Here is a 15,191-nt window from a genome sequence, read left to right on the forward strand (position 1 = left end):
ATTTGGATTAGAACGGAGATGTGCTTGATGGCCTATGTGAACATGATGGGCTGAAGGGCTTCTTTCCATGCTGTAAAACACTATGACTATTATTCATATAAGAGTCAACCACAGTAAGGTGGGTCTGGAGTCACATGTAGGCCAGACAAGGGAAGGATGGCAGATTTCCTTCCATGGAATCATAGAGTCATATGGTACAAAAAAGGCCCTTTGGCCCATCGAGTCTACACCAACAAAACTACTTTAAATCTGTACTAAAACTACTAGGCCCATAGCCTTAAATGTTACAACATCTCAAGTACTTATCCATGTACCTGTTAAATGTTATGAGGTTCCCTGCTTCTGCTACCCACCCAGCAGTAAGTTCCAGACTCCCATTATTTGATTTGATTTGATTTGATTTATCATTGTCACTTGTATTAGTTTACACTGAAAAGTATTGTTTCTTGCACCCTATACAGACAAAACATACCTTTCATAGAGAAGGAATGGAAAAAATGCAGAATGTAGTGTTACAGTCATAGCTAGGGTGTAGAGAAAGAGCAACTTAGTGGAAGGTCTGATGGCAGCAGGGAAGAAGCTGTTCTTGAGTCAGTTGGTACATGACCTCAAACTTTTGTATCTTTTCCCTGACAGAAGATGGTGGAAGAGAGTATGTCTGGGGTGCATGGGATCCTTAACTATGCTGGCTGCTTTTCCGAGGCAGCGGGAAGTGTAGACAGAGTCAATGGATGGGAGGCTGGTTTGCTTGATGGACTGGGCTTCATTCATGACACTTTGTGGTTTCTTGTGGTCTTAGACAGAGTATGGGGCCATATGAAGCTGTTTACAGTCAGAAAGAATGTTTTCTATGGTGCAGGTGTGAAAGTTGGTGAGAGTCATAGTGGAAATGCCAAATTTCCTTAGCCTTCTGAGAAAGTAAAGGCATTGGTGGGCTTTCTTAAATATAACATCGGCATGGACAGGTTATTGGTGATCTGGATACCTAAAAACCTGAAGCTCTCGATTGTTTCTACTTTGTCCCCATTGATGTAGACAGGTGGCATGTTACCCACTGCTCAAATGCTACTCACCTGATGAAGGGGCAGCGCTCCGAAAGCTCATGATTCCCAATAAACCTGTTGGACTTTAACCCGGTGTTGTAAGATTTCTTGCTTTAATCGAATTGGATTGCAGAGAACATAAGAACGTAAGAAATAGGAGCAGGAGTAGGCCATCTAGCCCTTCGAGCCTGCCGTGCCATTCAATAAGATCATGGCTGATCTGTTGTGGCTCAGTTCCACATTCCCACCCTCTCCCCATAACCCTTAATCCCCTCGCTTATCAAAAACCCATCAACCCGCGTCTTAAATATATTTAGCGAGGTAGCCTCCACCACTTCAACGGGCAGAGAATTCCAGAGATTCACCACCCTTTGAGTGAAGAAGTTCCTCCTCAACTCCGTTCTAAACCGCCCCCCCTTTATCTTGAGGCTGTGCCCCCTAGTCCTACTCTCCTTTCTGAGCGGGAAGAGTCTCTCCACCTCTATCCTATCCATCCCATTCATCATCTTATATGTCTCAATGAGATCTCCCCTCATTCTTCTAAACTCTAACGAGTACAAGCCTAGTTTGTTCAGCCTCTCCTCATAGCTCAACCCCCTCAACTCTGGCATCAGCCTAGTAAACCTCCTCTGCACTCCTTCCAAGGCCAGTATATCCTTGCGTAAGTACGGCGCCCAAAACTGCACATAGTACTCCAGCTGCGGCCTCACCAATGCCCTATACAGCCGCAGCAAGACCTCCCTACTTTTATATTCAATTCCCCTCACTATGAAGGCCAGAGCAGGCTCAATGATCCCTGAGATCTTCTCCTGCTCCCATTTCTTATTTTCTGGTAGATAGAGTGTAGTTTTTGTGTCGACGGTAAGAGATTATGTAATGGAAAAACTCAAACACAGTACAATAGGAACGTCAGAGACAAAGACCCAGAACCATGAATGAGTGTGGCCTTAAAATTAGTCAATACTTCAATCGAATGTCACAAACAACGCAACAGACCGGAGTGACAGGTTCTTCACAGTTGTGCAAAATGAATAAAAGTCACTGCTAATAAAACAAACCTAGCCAAGTAATAAAGCACAAATGCACGATCTGTATTGAAAGGCAGGATGCCATCAGCATCAGTAAAATCCAAACTATGCATCAATAATTTGAAGTAGGAGCAGTAATTATAGGAACACAAATCAAGTCTCTTGACACCTGAAAATAAGAATAAATTAGGTTAATGTTTTGACAGAACTATTCATCAGACACACCCAAAATCACATTAATCCCATGTTTGTTTCTTTTTACCTTCCGATGACAACATTTACTGACTATACCGGCAGTTGCATTGTGAGTTTTTTTCTGTTGCCAGTGAGTGAGATCCTTAATGAGTATTTTGCATCTGTACTCACAAAGGAGTGAGACACATTAATTGATGGTGTCTCGGAGGAATGTGTATACCATCCAGGAAAGTCACCATTACGAGGGAGGAAGTTGTTAGATCTGTTAAAAAGCATTTAGGTAGACAAATCCCCAGAGCCAGTTAGCAACTATCCAAGATTACTGAGGGAGACAAGAGATGAAATTGCTGGGCCTCTAGCAGAATTCTTTGTTTCCTCATTGGCCACAGGTGAAGTCCCAGAGGATAGCTAATGTTGTCCTGTTATTTAATAAGGGTAGCAAGGATAACCCAGGTAATTATAGGCCAGTGAGTTTGACGTCAGTGATAGTGAAATTTTTGGAGAAACTTCTTAGAGGTAGGGTCAAAACACATTTGGAACTGAATGGTCTTATGCGTGACAGACAGCACGGTTTTGTATGAGGGAGGTCGTGTCTCAACAAGTTACAAAAGTCTGATATCACGTACCAACCGACTCAAGAATAGTTTCTTCCCTGCTGCCATCAGACTTTTAAATGGACTTGCCTCGGACTAAGTTGATCTTTCTCTACACCCTAGCTATGGCTGTAACACTACATTTTGCTCTCTCTCCATTCCTTCTCTATGAATGCTATACTTTGTCTGTATAGCATGCAAGAAACAATATTTTTCACTGTATACTAATATACGTGACAATAATAAATCAGATCAAATCAAATCAAATGAAGGGGATCTGGAACTCACTGCCTGGGTGGGTTACACAGGCGGGGAACCTCACATTTAAAAAGTACATTGGTGAACACATAACATTCAAGGCTGGGGGCCAAGTGGGATTATTATAGATATAATGTAGTTTTGTTGGGGTAGACTCAATGGGCCAAATGATGCTTAGAGATAGGATCTAAACACATTTGAAACTGGATTGTCTTACTAGCGACAGACAGGATGGTTTTATACGAGGGAGGTCATGTCTCATTAATGTAATTGAGTTTTTTTGAGGAGGTGACAAAAATGATTGATGAAGGAAGTGTTGCGGATGTTGTCTACATGAGCTTTGATAAGGCATTTGACAAGGTGCCTCATGGCAGGATGGTGCAAAATGTTAAATCACATGGGATCTGGGTGAACTAGTTAAATAGATTCAGAACTGTCTTGGCTATAGAAGACAGAGGTTAGAGGTAGAAGGGCGTTTTTTTCTGAATGGAGGCCTGTAACTAGTGGTGTTCCGTAGGTATCAGTGCTGGGACCTCTGCTGTTTGTAATATATATAAATGACTGGGAAGAAAACATAGCTGGTCTGATTAGCCAGTTTGTGGATGATACTAAGATTGGCGGAGTTGCAGATAGTGATGAAGATTGTCAAAGAATACAGCAGGATATCGATAGGCTGGAAAATTGGGGGGGAGAGATGGCAGGTGGAATTTTATCCAGACAAATGCAAGGTGATGCATTTTGGTAGATCCAATTCAGGTGGGAGCTATTGGATAAATGGCAGAACAATCAGGAGCATCGACACACAGAGAGATCTGGGAGTACAGGTCCACAGATCCTTAAAAGTGGCAGCACAGGTGGAAAAGGTGGTGAAGAAAGCACATGGCATGATTGCCTTCATCGGCCGGGGCATTGAGTGTAAAAGTTGGCAAATTATGTTACAGTTATATAAAACGTTAGTTAGGCCACATTTGGAATACTATGTTAATTCTGGTCGCCACACTACCAGAAGGGTGTGGAGACTTTGGAGAGAGTGCAGAAAAAGTTTACCAGGATGTTACTTTGTGTGGAGGGCATTAGCTATGAAAAGAAGTTGAACAAACTGGGATTGTCCTCCCCGGAAAGACGGAGGCTGAGGGAGCGACCTGATAGCACTTTATAAAATTATGAAGGGTACAGATAAGGTAAACAGTTGGAAGGACAGAAATGACAATTACACGGGGGCACAAGTTGAAGGTAATGGGGGAAAGATTCAGTTGAGATATGCAGGGCAAGTTTTTTACACAGAGGTTAGTGAGGACCTGGAATGCAGTGTCAAGTGAGTGGTTGAGGCAGTTATGTTAGCGACATTTAAGTCTTATCTAGATTGACATATTAACAGACGGGGTATAGAGGGATACAGGCAGTTGATCTAGATAAGAACAAAAGGACAAAGAACAAAGAACAATACAGCATAGGAAACAGGCCCTTCGGCCCTCCAAGCCTGTGCCACTCATGCTTCCAACTAGACTATTGGTTTGTGTCCCTCCATTCCCAGTCTGTTCATGTGGCTATCCAGATAAGTCTTAAACGATCCCAGCGTGTCCGCCTCTACCACTTTGCTTGGCGGTGCATTCCAGGCCCCCACCACCCTCTGTGTAAAATACATCCCTCTGACATCTGAGTTAACCCTTGCCCCCCTCACCTTGAACCTGTGACCCCTTGTGTTCGTCACCTCCGACCTGGGAACAAGTTTCCCACTGTTCACCCTATCCATGCCCTTCATAATTTTATACACCTCTATTAGGTCGCCCCTCATCCTCTGTCTTTCCAGGGAGAACAACCCCAGTTTGCCCAACCTCTCCTCATAGCTAAGACCCTCCATACCAGGCAACATCCTGGTAAAACTGTTCTGTACTCTGTCCAAAGCGTCCACGTCCTTCTGGTAGTGTGGCGACCAGAACTGGACACAGTATTCCAGATGTGGCCTAACCAATGTCCTATATAGCTGCAACATCATATGTCAACTTTTATACTCTATGTCCCATCCTATAAAGGCAAGCATGCCATATGCCTTCTTCACCACCTTCTCCACCTGCATTGCCACCTTTAAGGATCTGTGGACCTGCACACCGAGGTCCCTCTGTGAGTCTATACTCCTGATGGTTCTGCCATTTATAGTATAGCTCCCCCCTACATTAGTTCAACCAAAATGCATCACTTCACATTTATCTGGATTAAATTCCATCTGCCATTTCTCTGCCCAATTTTCCAGCCTATCTATATCCTGCTGTATTCTCTGACAATGTTCATCACTATCTGCAAGTCCAGCAATCTTTGTGTCGTCCGCAAACCTACTGATCACACCAGTTACACCTTCTTCCAAATCATTTATATATATCGCAAACAGCAGAAGTCGCAGTACAGAGCCCTGCGGAAAACCACTAGTCACAAACCTCCAGCGGGAAAAAGACCCCTCCATTGCTACCCTCTATCTTCTATGACCAAGCCAGTTCTCCACCCATCTAGCCAGTTCACCTTTTATCCCGTGAGATTTAACCTTTTGCACCAGCCTGCCATGAGGGACTTTGTCAAACGCTTTACTAAAATCCATATAGACATCCATGGCCCTTCCCTCGTCAATCGTTTTTGTCACCTCCTCAAAAAATTTAACCAAATTTGTGAGGCATGACCTCTCTCTTACAAAAACCATGCTGTCTATCGCTCATGAGATTATTCTGTTCTAAATGTGCATACATCCTATCTCTAAGAATCCTCTCCAACAATTTCCCTACCATGGCCGTCAAGTTCACAAGATAATGTGATTGGCGAGGGCTGGAGGGCCTGCTCCTGTGCTGTACTGTTCTTTGCTCTTTACTTTTGATCCAAATTTCCATTATTCACATTGGATCTACAAAAACTTATGTTTGTATGGCACCTCAAGTGCAGTGAGACTTCCCAGGGGCTTCACAGGCATAACATCAAACAAGATTTGACAGCAGATAGGGAGAGCTCACAACAGGTTGGTTGAAGGTCTCAGTGAGAAGGAGCTTCATAAAGAAGAAGAGAGAGAAAGAGGGTGAGGTAGACATGTTTATGATGGGAATTTCCTTGATTGGAGACACGTCAGCTATAGGCACGGCTACCAATGATGAAGCAATGAAATTAGGGAACGCGAGAGAGATCAAGACTGCAAGAAATTACATAAGATTGTGAACGTAGCCCAGTCCATCACGCAAACCAGCCTCCCAAGCATTGACTTTGTCTACACTTCCCGCTGCCTTGGAAAAGCAGCCAGCATAATCAAAGACCCCACACACCCCGGACGTACTCCCTTCCACCTTCTTCTGTTGGGAAAAAGATACAGAAGTCTGAGATCACGTACAAACCGACTCAAGAGCAGCTTTTTCCCTGCTGCCGTCAGACTTTTGAATGGACCTGCCTGGCATTGAGTTGATCTTTCTTTACACCCTGGCTATGATTGTAACGCTATATTCTGCTCCCTCTCCTTTCCTTCTCCCCTATGTACTCTATGAACAGTATGCATTGTCTGCATCGTGCACAAGAAATGATACTTTTCACTGTATACTCATTACATGTGACAATAATAAACCACACCAAATCAAATCAGATCAGTACCTAAATTGAAGGAGGACAGAGATCTGAGGGAGATCTGTAGGGTGAACAGTGGGAAACTTTTTCCCAGGTCTGAGATGACGAACACAAGGGGTCACAGGTTCAAGGTGAGGAGGGCAAGGTTTAACACAGATGTCAGAGGAACGTATTTTACGCAGAAGGTGGTGGGAGCCTGGAATGTACTGCCAATCAAGGTGGTAGAGGGGGACACGCTGGGATCGTTTAAGACTTATCTGGATAGCCACATGAACAGAATGGGAATGGAGGGATACAAACGAATGGTCTAGTTGGAAGCATGAGTGGCACAGGCTTGGAGGGCCGAAGGGCCTGTTTCCTGTGCTGTATTGTTCTTTGTTCTTTGAGATTGGGCTGGAGGAACTCACAAAAGGAGGGAGATCCCTGTGTGCTGGGTCTCCTCTCAAAACGCTACCATTTAGATCATACCACCTCTTCATGCTCTTTCTTCTGTAGTGTGTCACTGTACACTTATCCCACCTGAAAATGTATCTGCCGTGTGTTTGTCAGTTTCACCAGGAGACAACATTCCCCCTGTTATTCTTTGTGGTTGCTATTTGTGGGGAGTTTGCTCTGCAGATTAGATGTTGCATTTCCTGCAGAGCAACAGTATTTTCAAAAGCATTTTCATTGTTTGCACAATGCTTTAAGCATTCCAAGGTTATGAAGCGTGTTTATGAAAATGCAAAGTTTTCTTTTATGCCCTGTAGGTCTTTTTTTCCCCCACCACTGATGTTTTTTTAAACTCATTTGTGAGACATGGGCAGCGTTGGTTGGCCAGCATTTATTGCCCATCCCTCGTTGCCAGAGGACAGTTGTGAGTCAACCACATTGCTGTGGCTCTGGAGCCACGAGTAAGCCAAACGAGGCATGGACAGCAGATTTCCTTCCCATTAGTGAACCAGGTGGGTTTTTCTGACAATCGGCAATGGTTTGATGATCACCAGTAGATTCTTAATTCCAGGTATTTTTTATTGAATGTAAATTCTACCGTCCGCCAGTCTTGGTCAGAGCAGCAGCCATACCAAGCTGTGATACATCCGGAAAAGATGTCTTCTGTAGTACATCTGTAGAAACCGGTGAGAGTCATAGCAGACATGCTGAATTTCCTTAGTCTTCTGAGAGAGTAGTGGCATTGGCGTGGAAGGACCAGGACAGATTGTTGGTGATCTGAAAACCTAGAAACTTGAAGCCGTTCTGTCTGTTTTTCTCTTCAGGTTGTTTTGGAACTCTCCATCGCTCTGATGTGCCAGCGCTAAGTTAGTGCTCATCAGTTCTCCTGCGAAGGTCTATCTGAAACAGAGAGAAAGACTTACATTTACATAGCGCCCTTCATGAGCTGTAATTCTCCAGCTCTTCGTGCCCCGCTGCTGCTGCCAATGAGGACGGGGAATTTAGCGCTCAGCCAAATCCCCTTTCTCTGCAGCAGGATGGGAGAATTCTGGCTGCGAGGGAGGATTCCGGCCTAAATCTCAGGATGCCTCTGTAGAAGGAAATTTTAAATCAGCGAGTGAGATTCACAGACAGACATAGCTTTTTTGGTGACAGGATAGCTGCAAGGGGTCAAATGATTCTTTATAACAAGTTAATATGGACAGTTTGCTCATATGCAATAATAGTATTAAAATAAATGAATATGATTTAAAGTATCTATATAGTATTGAATGTACTTTAATGTAATATAAAAAATATATTGTTTGTCTTAGTCAAGAAAAGCAAATACTGCAAAGTACAATAGTAAGATCAGAAGGTTAGAGCCATAAACTAGGAATCCACTAGTCAGCAGAAGTAAATATTAGAAGTTTCAAGTTTTTGGGACAAATGTTGTAACATTACAATGGCATACATTGTCCGGACATAAGATGGTGCATTTATAGCACCCAGGAATCATATATTTATGTCTTGGCAATGTGCCAGTAGGAAAGGTTCATCTATGGAAAGCTTCCATTGTTCATAACAAGCAGGAAGTGGGTTTAGACAAAACGGGAAGATGTCCGGAACTGAACGGACTGAAGAGGTATATTATAATGAGTGGCATATCGCGATTGACTGAGATACTCTATCAAAAACCAGACTGACATGTGAACACTAAATGAAATTGATTCTAAGCTACCATAGGTAACAGAAAGTAGAATCGTTCTGTGTTTTGGCTGAGTGTCTCAGATCTTTGGAAAGGTTTCACAGCCCTGAACCTGAGCTGCCCAACCCTTTGAAGACCTCCAGATGGCCATTTTTTTTATTCATTCTTCGGATGTGGACATCGCTGTCTGGCCAGCATTTATTGCATATCCCTAGTTGCCCTTGTTCAGAGGGCAATTGAGAGTCAACCACATTGCTGTGGCTCTGGAGTCACATGTAGGCCAGACAAGGTAAGGATGGCAGATTTCCTTCCCTAAAAGACATTAGTGAATTAATGTATGTTACTGTATTGTTTGTCTTGTATGATTTTCGTGTTTAAAATACATTTTGGTTACGTCTTCTGAATAAAGACTTTGCTTGTTGCGGGTTTTTGAATAGAGCCGAAGTTTTCAGACACCGGCCACTGTTTCAAAATAAAGCCCCCACTACAGCCTCAAAATGGTTCGCAGCAACTTTTATTTTTGAAGAGTAGTCACTGTTGTAATGTGTGGAAGCCCCACAGCTAATTTACACACAGCAGGCTCCCATAAACAGCAACATGGTTACAATCAGATAATCTATTTTTATGATCACGTTTGAGGGATAATTATCTGTCAGAATTCTGGCCATAAATTCCCTGCTCTTCTTTGAGGTAGTGCCACGGGATCTTTTGCATCCGTCAGACAGGGCCTTGGTTTAATGTCTCCAGGAAAAGACAGCACCACTGACAGTACAGCACCCCCTCAGCCTTGAACAAGTGCATGTCAGTAGGATAGTGAAAAAGGCATATGGGATCAATCGAGACAATCACCTGATGAGGGAGCAGCGCTCTGAAAGCTTATGATTCCAAGTAAACACAGGGCAGGGTAGGTGTAGGAGGATGCGGCGGCACAGGCTCGTTGGGCCGAAGGGCCTGTTTCCCGTGCTGGGTTGTTCTTTGTTCTTTGTTCTTTGTAAACCTGTTGGACTTTATTCTGGTGTTGTGAGACTTCTTACTGTGCCCACCCCAGTCCAATACCGGCATCTCCACATCATAGATTACAAAAGCAGGGAAGTCATGTTGGAGTTGGATAGAACTTTGGTGAGGCCACAGCTGGAGTTAGTGACAGGACAGTTTTTTTTTTAAACTTTATTCCAATCCAATCAAGTCAAATTAAACCCAATTCAGAGTCCCAACAAGTTGGGACATTCCTGATCCAAGCTGACAAGACAGGGCTCTCACCTCCTGTCTTGGGCTTGATCTACATGATCCAAGCTGACTGGAGTAGGTGTAGCTCCTCCTCCAGGGGTTGATCTTATTTGCATCTTAGCCAAAAGGCCGAGATGCCGCTTTAAAAAATTGCTTCAAATGAAGCTGAAATGTAACCTAATGACTTCAACCAAGTGCAGCATGTCGATACTACACTTGATCTTAGCCAAAAGGCCGAGATTCTCCATTCACATTGTCTGTACCTTTAAGACTTGATTACTCGTACAGGCTCGCATTCCAACCATTATCTTGTAAATTGAGCTTGTGTCTGTATATTCCCTGTTTTGAACACAAGTCCTCACTCACCTGATGAAGGAGCAGCGCTCCGAAGGCTTGTGCTGCAAATACACCTGTTGGACTTTAACCTGGTGTTATGACACTTCTTACTGTGCCCACCCCAATCGAACACCGACATGTCCACCTCTTCTTTTTGTTGGAGCAGAGAAGACTGAGGGGGGGTAACCTGATTGACATGGACAAGGTTATGAGAGATATGGACAGAGTGGATAAGGAGCAACTGTTCCCCTTAGTTGAAGGGTCAGTCATGAGGGGACATTGGTTGAGGGTTAGGGGCAGGAGGTTTAGGGGGATGTGAGGTAAAACCATTTTACCCAGAGGGTGGTGACAGTCTGGAATGTGCTGCCTGGAAGGGTGGTAGAGGGGCGTTGCCTCACATCCTTTAAAAAGTATCTGGTTGAGCACTTAGCACATCATAACATTCAGGGCTATGGGCCAAGTGCTTGTAAATGTGATTAGGTGGGAGGTCAGGTGTTTTTTGTGTGTCGGGGCAGACTTGATAGGCCGAAGTGTCTTTTCTGCCCTGTAGGATTCCATGTTTCTCTGACTCTAAGGCCTGAAAATGGCATTTGAACTTACAACCTTGGAGTTGAAGAGGTGTGGGGGAATCACCAAATGACATGGGCGACACGGTGGTGCAGTAGTTAGTACTGCTGCCTCACAGCACCAGGGACCTGGGTTCATTCTGGCCTTGGGTGACTGTTTGTGTGGAGTTTGGGCACAGCCTCAAGATAAAGGAGGGGCAGTTTAGAACGGAGTGGAGGAGGAACTTCTTCACTCAAAAGGTGGTGAATCTCTGGAATTCTCTGCCCGTTGAAGTGGTGGAGGCTGCCTCGCTAAATATATTTAAGACACGGGTAGGTAGGTTTTCGATAGGCAAGGGGATTAATGGGGAGAAGGCGGGAAAGTGGAACTGAACCACGTCGGATCAGCCATGATCTTATTGAATGGCGGGGCAGGCTCGAAGGGCTAGATGGCCTACTCCTGCTCCTATTTCTTATGTTCTTATGTTTGCACATTCTCCCTGTGCCTATGTGGGTTTCCTCCGGGTGCTCCGATTTCCTCCCACAGTCCAAAGATGTGTGAGTTAGATGATTGGCCATGCTAAATTGTCCTTTAGTGTCAGGTGGATTAGTAGAGTTACATTACAGAGCAGGGCCTGGGTTGGATTGTTATCAGTGCAGGCACAATGGGCTGAATGGCCCCTCCTCTGCACTGCAGGAATTCTATGATGTAGAATAGTGACGAGTTATTGATTATGTGAATATGAAAAGAGATGGGCCATCAGTTTAATTGCTTTTTTTTTAACTCAATTCAACTGAAAGGCACTATATAAATGTGAACTGAATGTTGCAATCACCTCTGTGATCAGAAGCTGGTGCCAAGAGTCAACAATTCAGTGGAATTCTGTGTTAAACTTAATTTGACCTTGTATCTCCTTCTTTTGCAGACGGATTGATGCAATTCAGTGACAGGGAGTGCAATAAAAGCAAAATACTGTGGATGCTGGAATCTAAAACAGAAAATGCTGGAAAATCTCAGCAGGTCTGACAGCATCTGTGGGGAGAGAATAGAGCCAATGTTTTGAGCCTACACAGAGGGTAGTGGGGGTATGGAATGCTCTGCCAAGTAAGGTGGTGGAGGCAAGCACGCTAGAGTTGTTTAAGAGTAACTTAGACAGGCACATGAGTGGGTTGGAGATGGGTGGATATAGGAGATTGTTTTAAGTAAGGTTCATTAGCATTGGGGCATCCCTGGTAAGGTAAATGGATATGGTATGATAATAATGTTTTTTCTCTTTTCATTCACTGGTTTTAAGTCGGTCCGCCTCGTGTCCAACGAGGGGCATACACGCGATGGGTCATACTTGGGCTGCTCTTGATTGTTCGAGATTGTCGTTATTGTACGCTTAAACTGGACGAGATGCTGGGCAAGATGACAGCTCAGTGACTATCGCTGATTGCTGTGCAGACACATGGATTTGGGTCGGTGTCTGTGGGAGTTTGCGCATTCTCCCCGTGCTTACGTGGGTTTTCTCCGGGTGCTCCGGTTTCCTCCCACACCCCAAAGATGTGCTATTAGGCTGATTGGCAGAAATAAATTGTCCCTAAATTAGTTTCCCTCAATGTGGATGGCCATAAAACAATAGATATGGGTCATGGGTGGAGGGGGGGATCTGGTAGTGTTAAAATGGTGGTGCGGGCTCGTTGGGCCAAAGGACCTGTTTCCCGGGCTGTTTTTTTCGTTTTTTGTTCTTTTGTCAGCTCTGACAGGCTCGGTTCAAGAGGTAATTTGAATTTTCCACTGTGGGCAATATAACTCTCGCCCGGGATAAGGATTTAACACTTTTTTTTTGCCTGGGGCTAATTGAGGGGGGTGGAGGAGGCGGTTGTGGAAAGTGAGGGGGGGTGGGGGTGGAAGGGTGTAGTCGTGGCTTTTTATATTTTTCTGAGTGGGCAATCAAGATACGAAGAATGACCTTTGAAATCCTGTAACAGGAGAATGTGTTCAGAAGAGTGAAGCGATTCTAAGAATCAGTTAATGAGAGAGTTAGACACAGATCAAATTTCACAGTGGGAGGGGTTAGATTCCATGAAATCTATTGCCTAACTGGAGATTTGCACTGACGTGAATATAAATGGAATGGCTGGTCCTATTTGAAGTGTGACTGATAAAGGTAAAATTCACCCCAAACTGTCCAAGAACAGGAGAGCCTAGGAATTTGGAACTGCAATGGAACCTCTACAGCTCTTCATCTTCACCTTATTGCTTGGTGTAGCCCCCAGAGGTACAGTACATTTCATATAATGAGCGGTAAAACTCATGTGCCATCAATAGTCAGTGGATTCAGCGAGAACTTACTGTACAACTCCAGCAAAGACTCACTAGCCATATGCTTATATCTTCTATTTTGACTGTCTCCCGGAGGGTACAATAACCAGTTGTATTCAAGTGAGAAAAAGAACATTTGTTTCTAGGTAGCTCTTGCTATTGATTAACTTATAAATATGTGAAATATGACGTTATTAAGAAGCAATTTTAGGATGTAAAGTGGAAAAATCATGAGGGAAAAATGACTAAAGTGATGTGTTATATGTTAGAATGTGTAACTCTGTATTCAAAGCAATGTACAGATTTAATAGTTATATTCTATAATTGAGATCACTGCGTGTGTACATAGGTGCAGGTATTCTTATATCCGATGTTATGCACAGCGAGCTGGTTTGATAAATGTACATCATTGTAGAATTTGATTTCTAATGTTTGCTGTTGTTCTTACTGCAACAACACTGCCGTATGACACATGGCGGTACAGTGCTTAGCACTGCTGCCTCATAGCGACAAGGACCTGGGTTCAATTCCTGGCTTCGGGTCACTGTCTGTGTGGAGTCTGCATGTTCTCCCCGTGTCTGCATAGGTTTCCTCCAGGTGCCCCACAGTCCAAAGATGTGCGGGTTAGGTGGATTGGCCATGGTAAATTGCCCCTTTGTGTCAGGGGGACTAGCTGGGGTTAATATGTGGGGTTCTGGGGATAGAACTTGGGTGGGACTGTGGTCGGTGCAGACTTGATGGGCCGAATCTGCACTGTAGGAGTCTATGATTCAACACACACTCAAACATACACTTGCATATATACAAAGCTTTAATAACCTTAAATTTACCTGTGAAAGAAATAAACTGTAACCAGCATTTGAAAGTATAATTTATGAAGTTCTAACACAGCGCAGGCCAACTTTCTGCAGCCTGGATCTCAAATAGAATTCACAAACTCACTCAGATTTCATGACAATGTTTTCACCTCGTTGGAAAATTGAAAACTGCTTTACGATGGTGATAATATTGAAGTCTAGAAATTTTGACTATATTGTGTTAAAACGTTATGAATTATACTTTTGGATACAGTTTACTGTTTCATCCTATCATTTGCACACCCCAAGTTATTGGAGTTTGGATTTGCACAAGGACCCCAAGGGTACCCTGCATCCAAAAACGCACCTATTTATATATTCAACCCTGAGAAATGTTTCAGTTATTGGCATCACATTGATCTGGGTGAAAAATAATTAACACCCTTGCAAGATATTTCTTATCTGCTAATTTAGAGAAGATTTTAACCCATTAATTTTACTTTTGCTGAACACAGGATCTTCCCACTCGCTGTGGATAAGACACCATCCCACTTACAATATTCAAAGCTTCGTATCAATTCATCTGTTGTGTTGTAACAGAGAGAACTATGTCTTCAAGTAAATGAGGGCATTGTTATGTACAATATATAAGCATTGTGCTCTTTGACAGAAGGTACATTGCTGAAGAAACTGATTTCTAACATTTGATATTTTTATTACTGCAGCAACACCAGCCGTATTGTTCTGGCTACCTTGTTCTTGCATTTCCTACACTCACACGTACACAAACTCACGCATAATATGCATAGATACACTGTTCAGGTTAAAATTCTTGAGCAATTTTGAGCTTTAATAACATTAAATGTACATGAGAAAGAAGTAAATTGCAAGTGGCAAATGAAAGTATAATTCACGAAGTCCTAACACAGCGCAGGTCAACTTTCCGCGGCTTGGATCTCAAATCTAATTCCCAACCTCACTCAGATTTCATGACAATGTTTTCACCTAGTTGGAAAATTGAAAACTACCTTATGATGGCAATAATGAAGTCTAGAAATCTGAATTACATTGTATTAAAAGATAATGAATTATACCTTTGGATACTGTTTACAGTTTCATTCTATCACCTGCACACCCAAAGTCATGGGAGTTTA

The 15,191-nt window shown here is 43.4% G+C and overlaps 1 protein-coding gene across 2 annotated transcripts in view; it reads left to right on the forward strand.

Annotated features, from left to right (window-relative positions):
- Positions 1 to 13,019: 13,019 nt before the first annotated feature.
- The window catches only part of LOC145346458 (disintegrin and metalloproteinase domain-containing protein 12-like), a 49,777-nt gene continuing 47,605 nt past the window's right edge, over positions 13,020 to 15,191 (forward strand). Inside the window, exon 1 of one of the 2 annotated variants that reach the window (XM_080193867.1) lies at positions 13,020 to 13,196. In XM_080193867.1, coding sequence (XP_080049993.1) covers positions 13,142 to 13,196 — 55 coding nt within the window. In that variant the 5' untranslated portion in view covers positions 13,020 to 13,141. The remainder of the gene's footprint in view (positions 13,197 to 15,191) is intronic. The other variant, XM_080193780.1, reaches the window with a different exon arrangement.

The sequence above is a fragment of the Carcharhinus amblyrhynchos genome, chromosome 1 (assembly GCF_965287045.1).
Source record: "Carcharhinus amblyrhynchos chromosome 1, sCarAmb.v2.hapA, whole genome shotgun sequence".
Classification (NCBI taxonomy): Eukaryota; Metazoa; Chordata; class Chondrichthyes; order Carcharhiniformes; family Carcharhinidae; genus Carcharhinus; species Carcharhinus amblyrhynchos.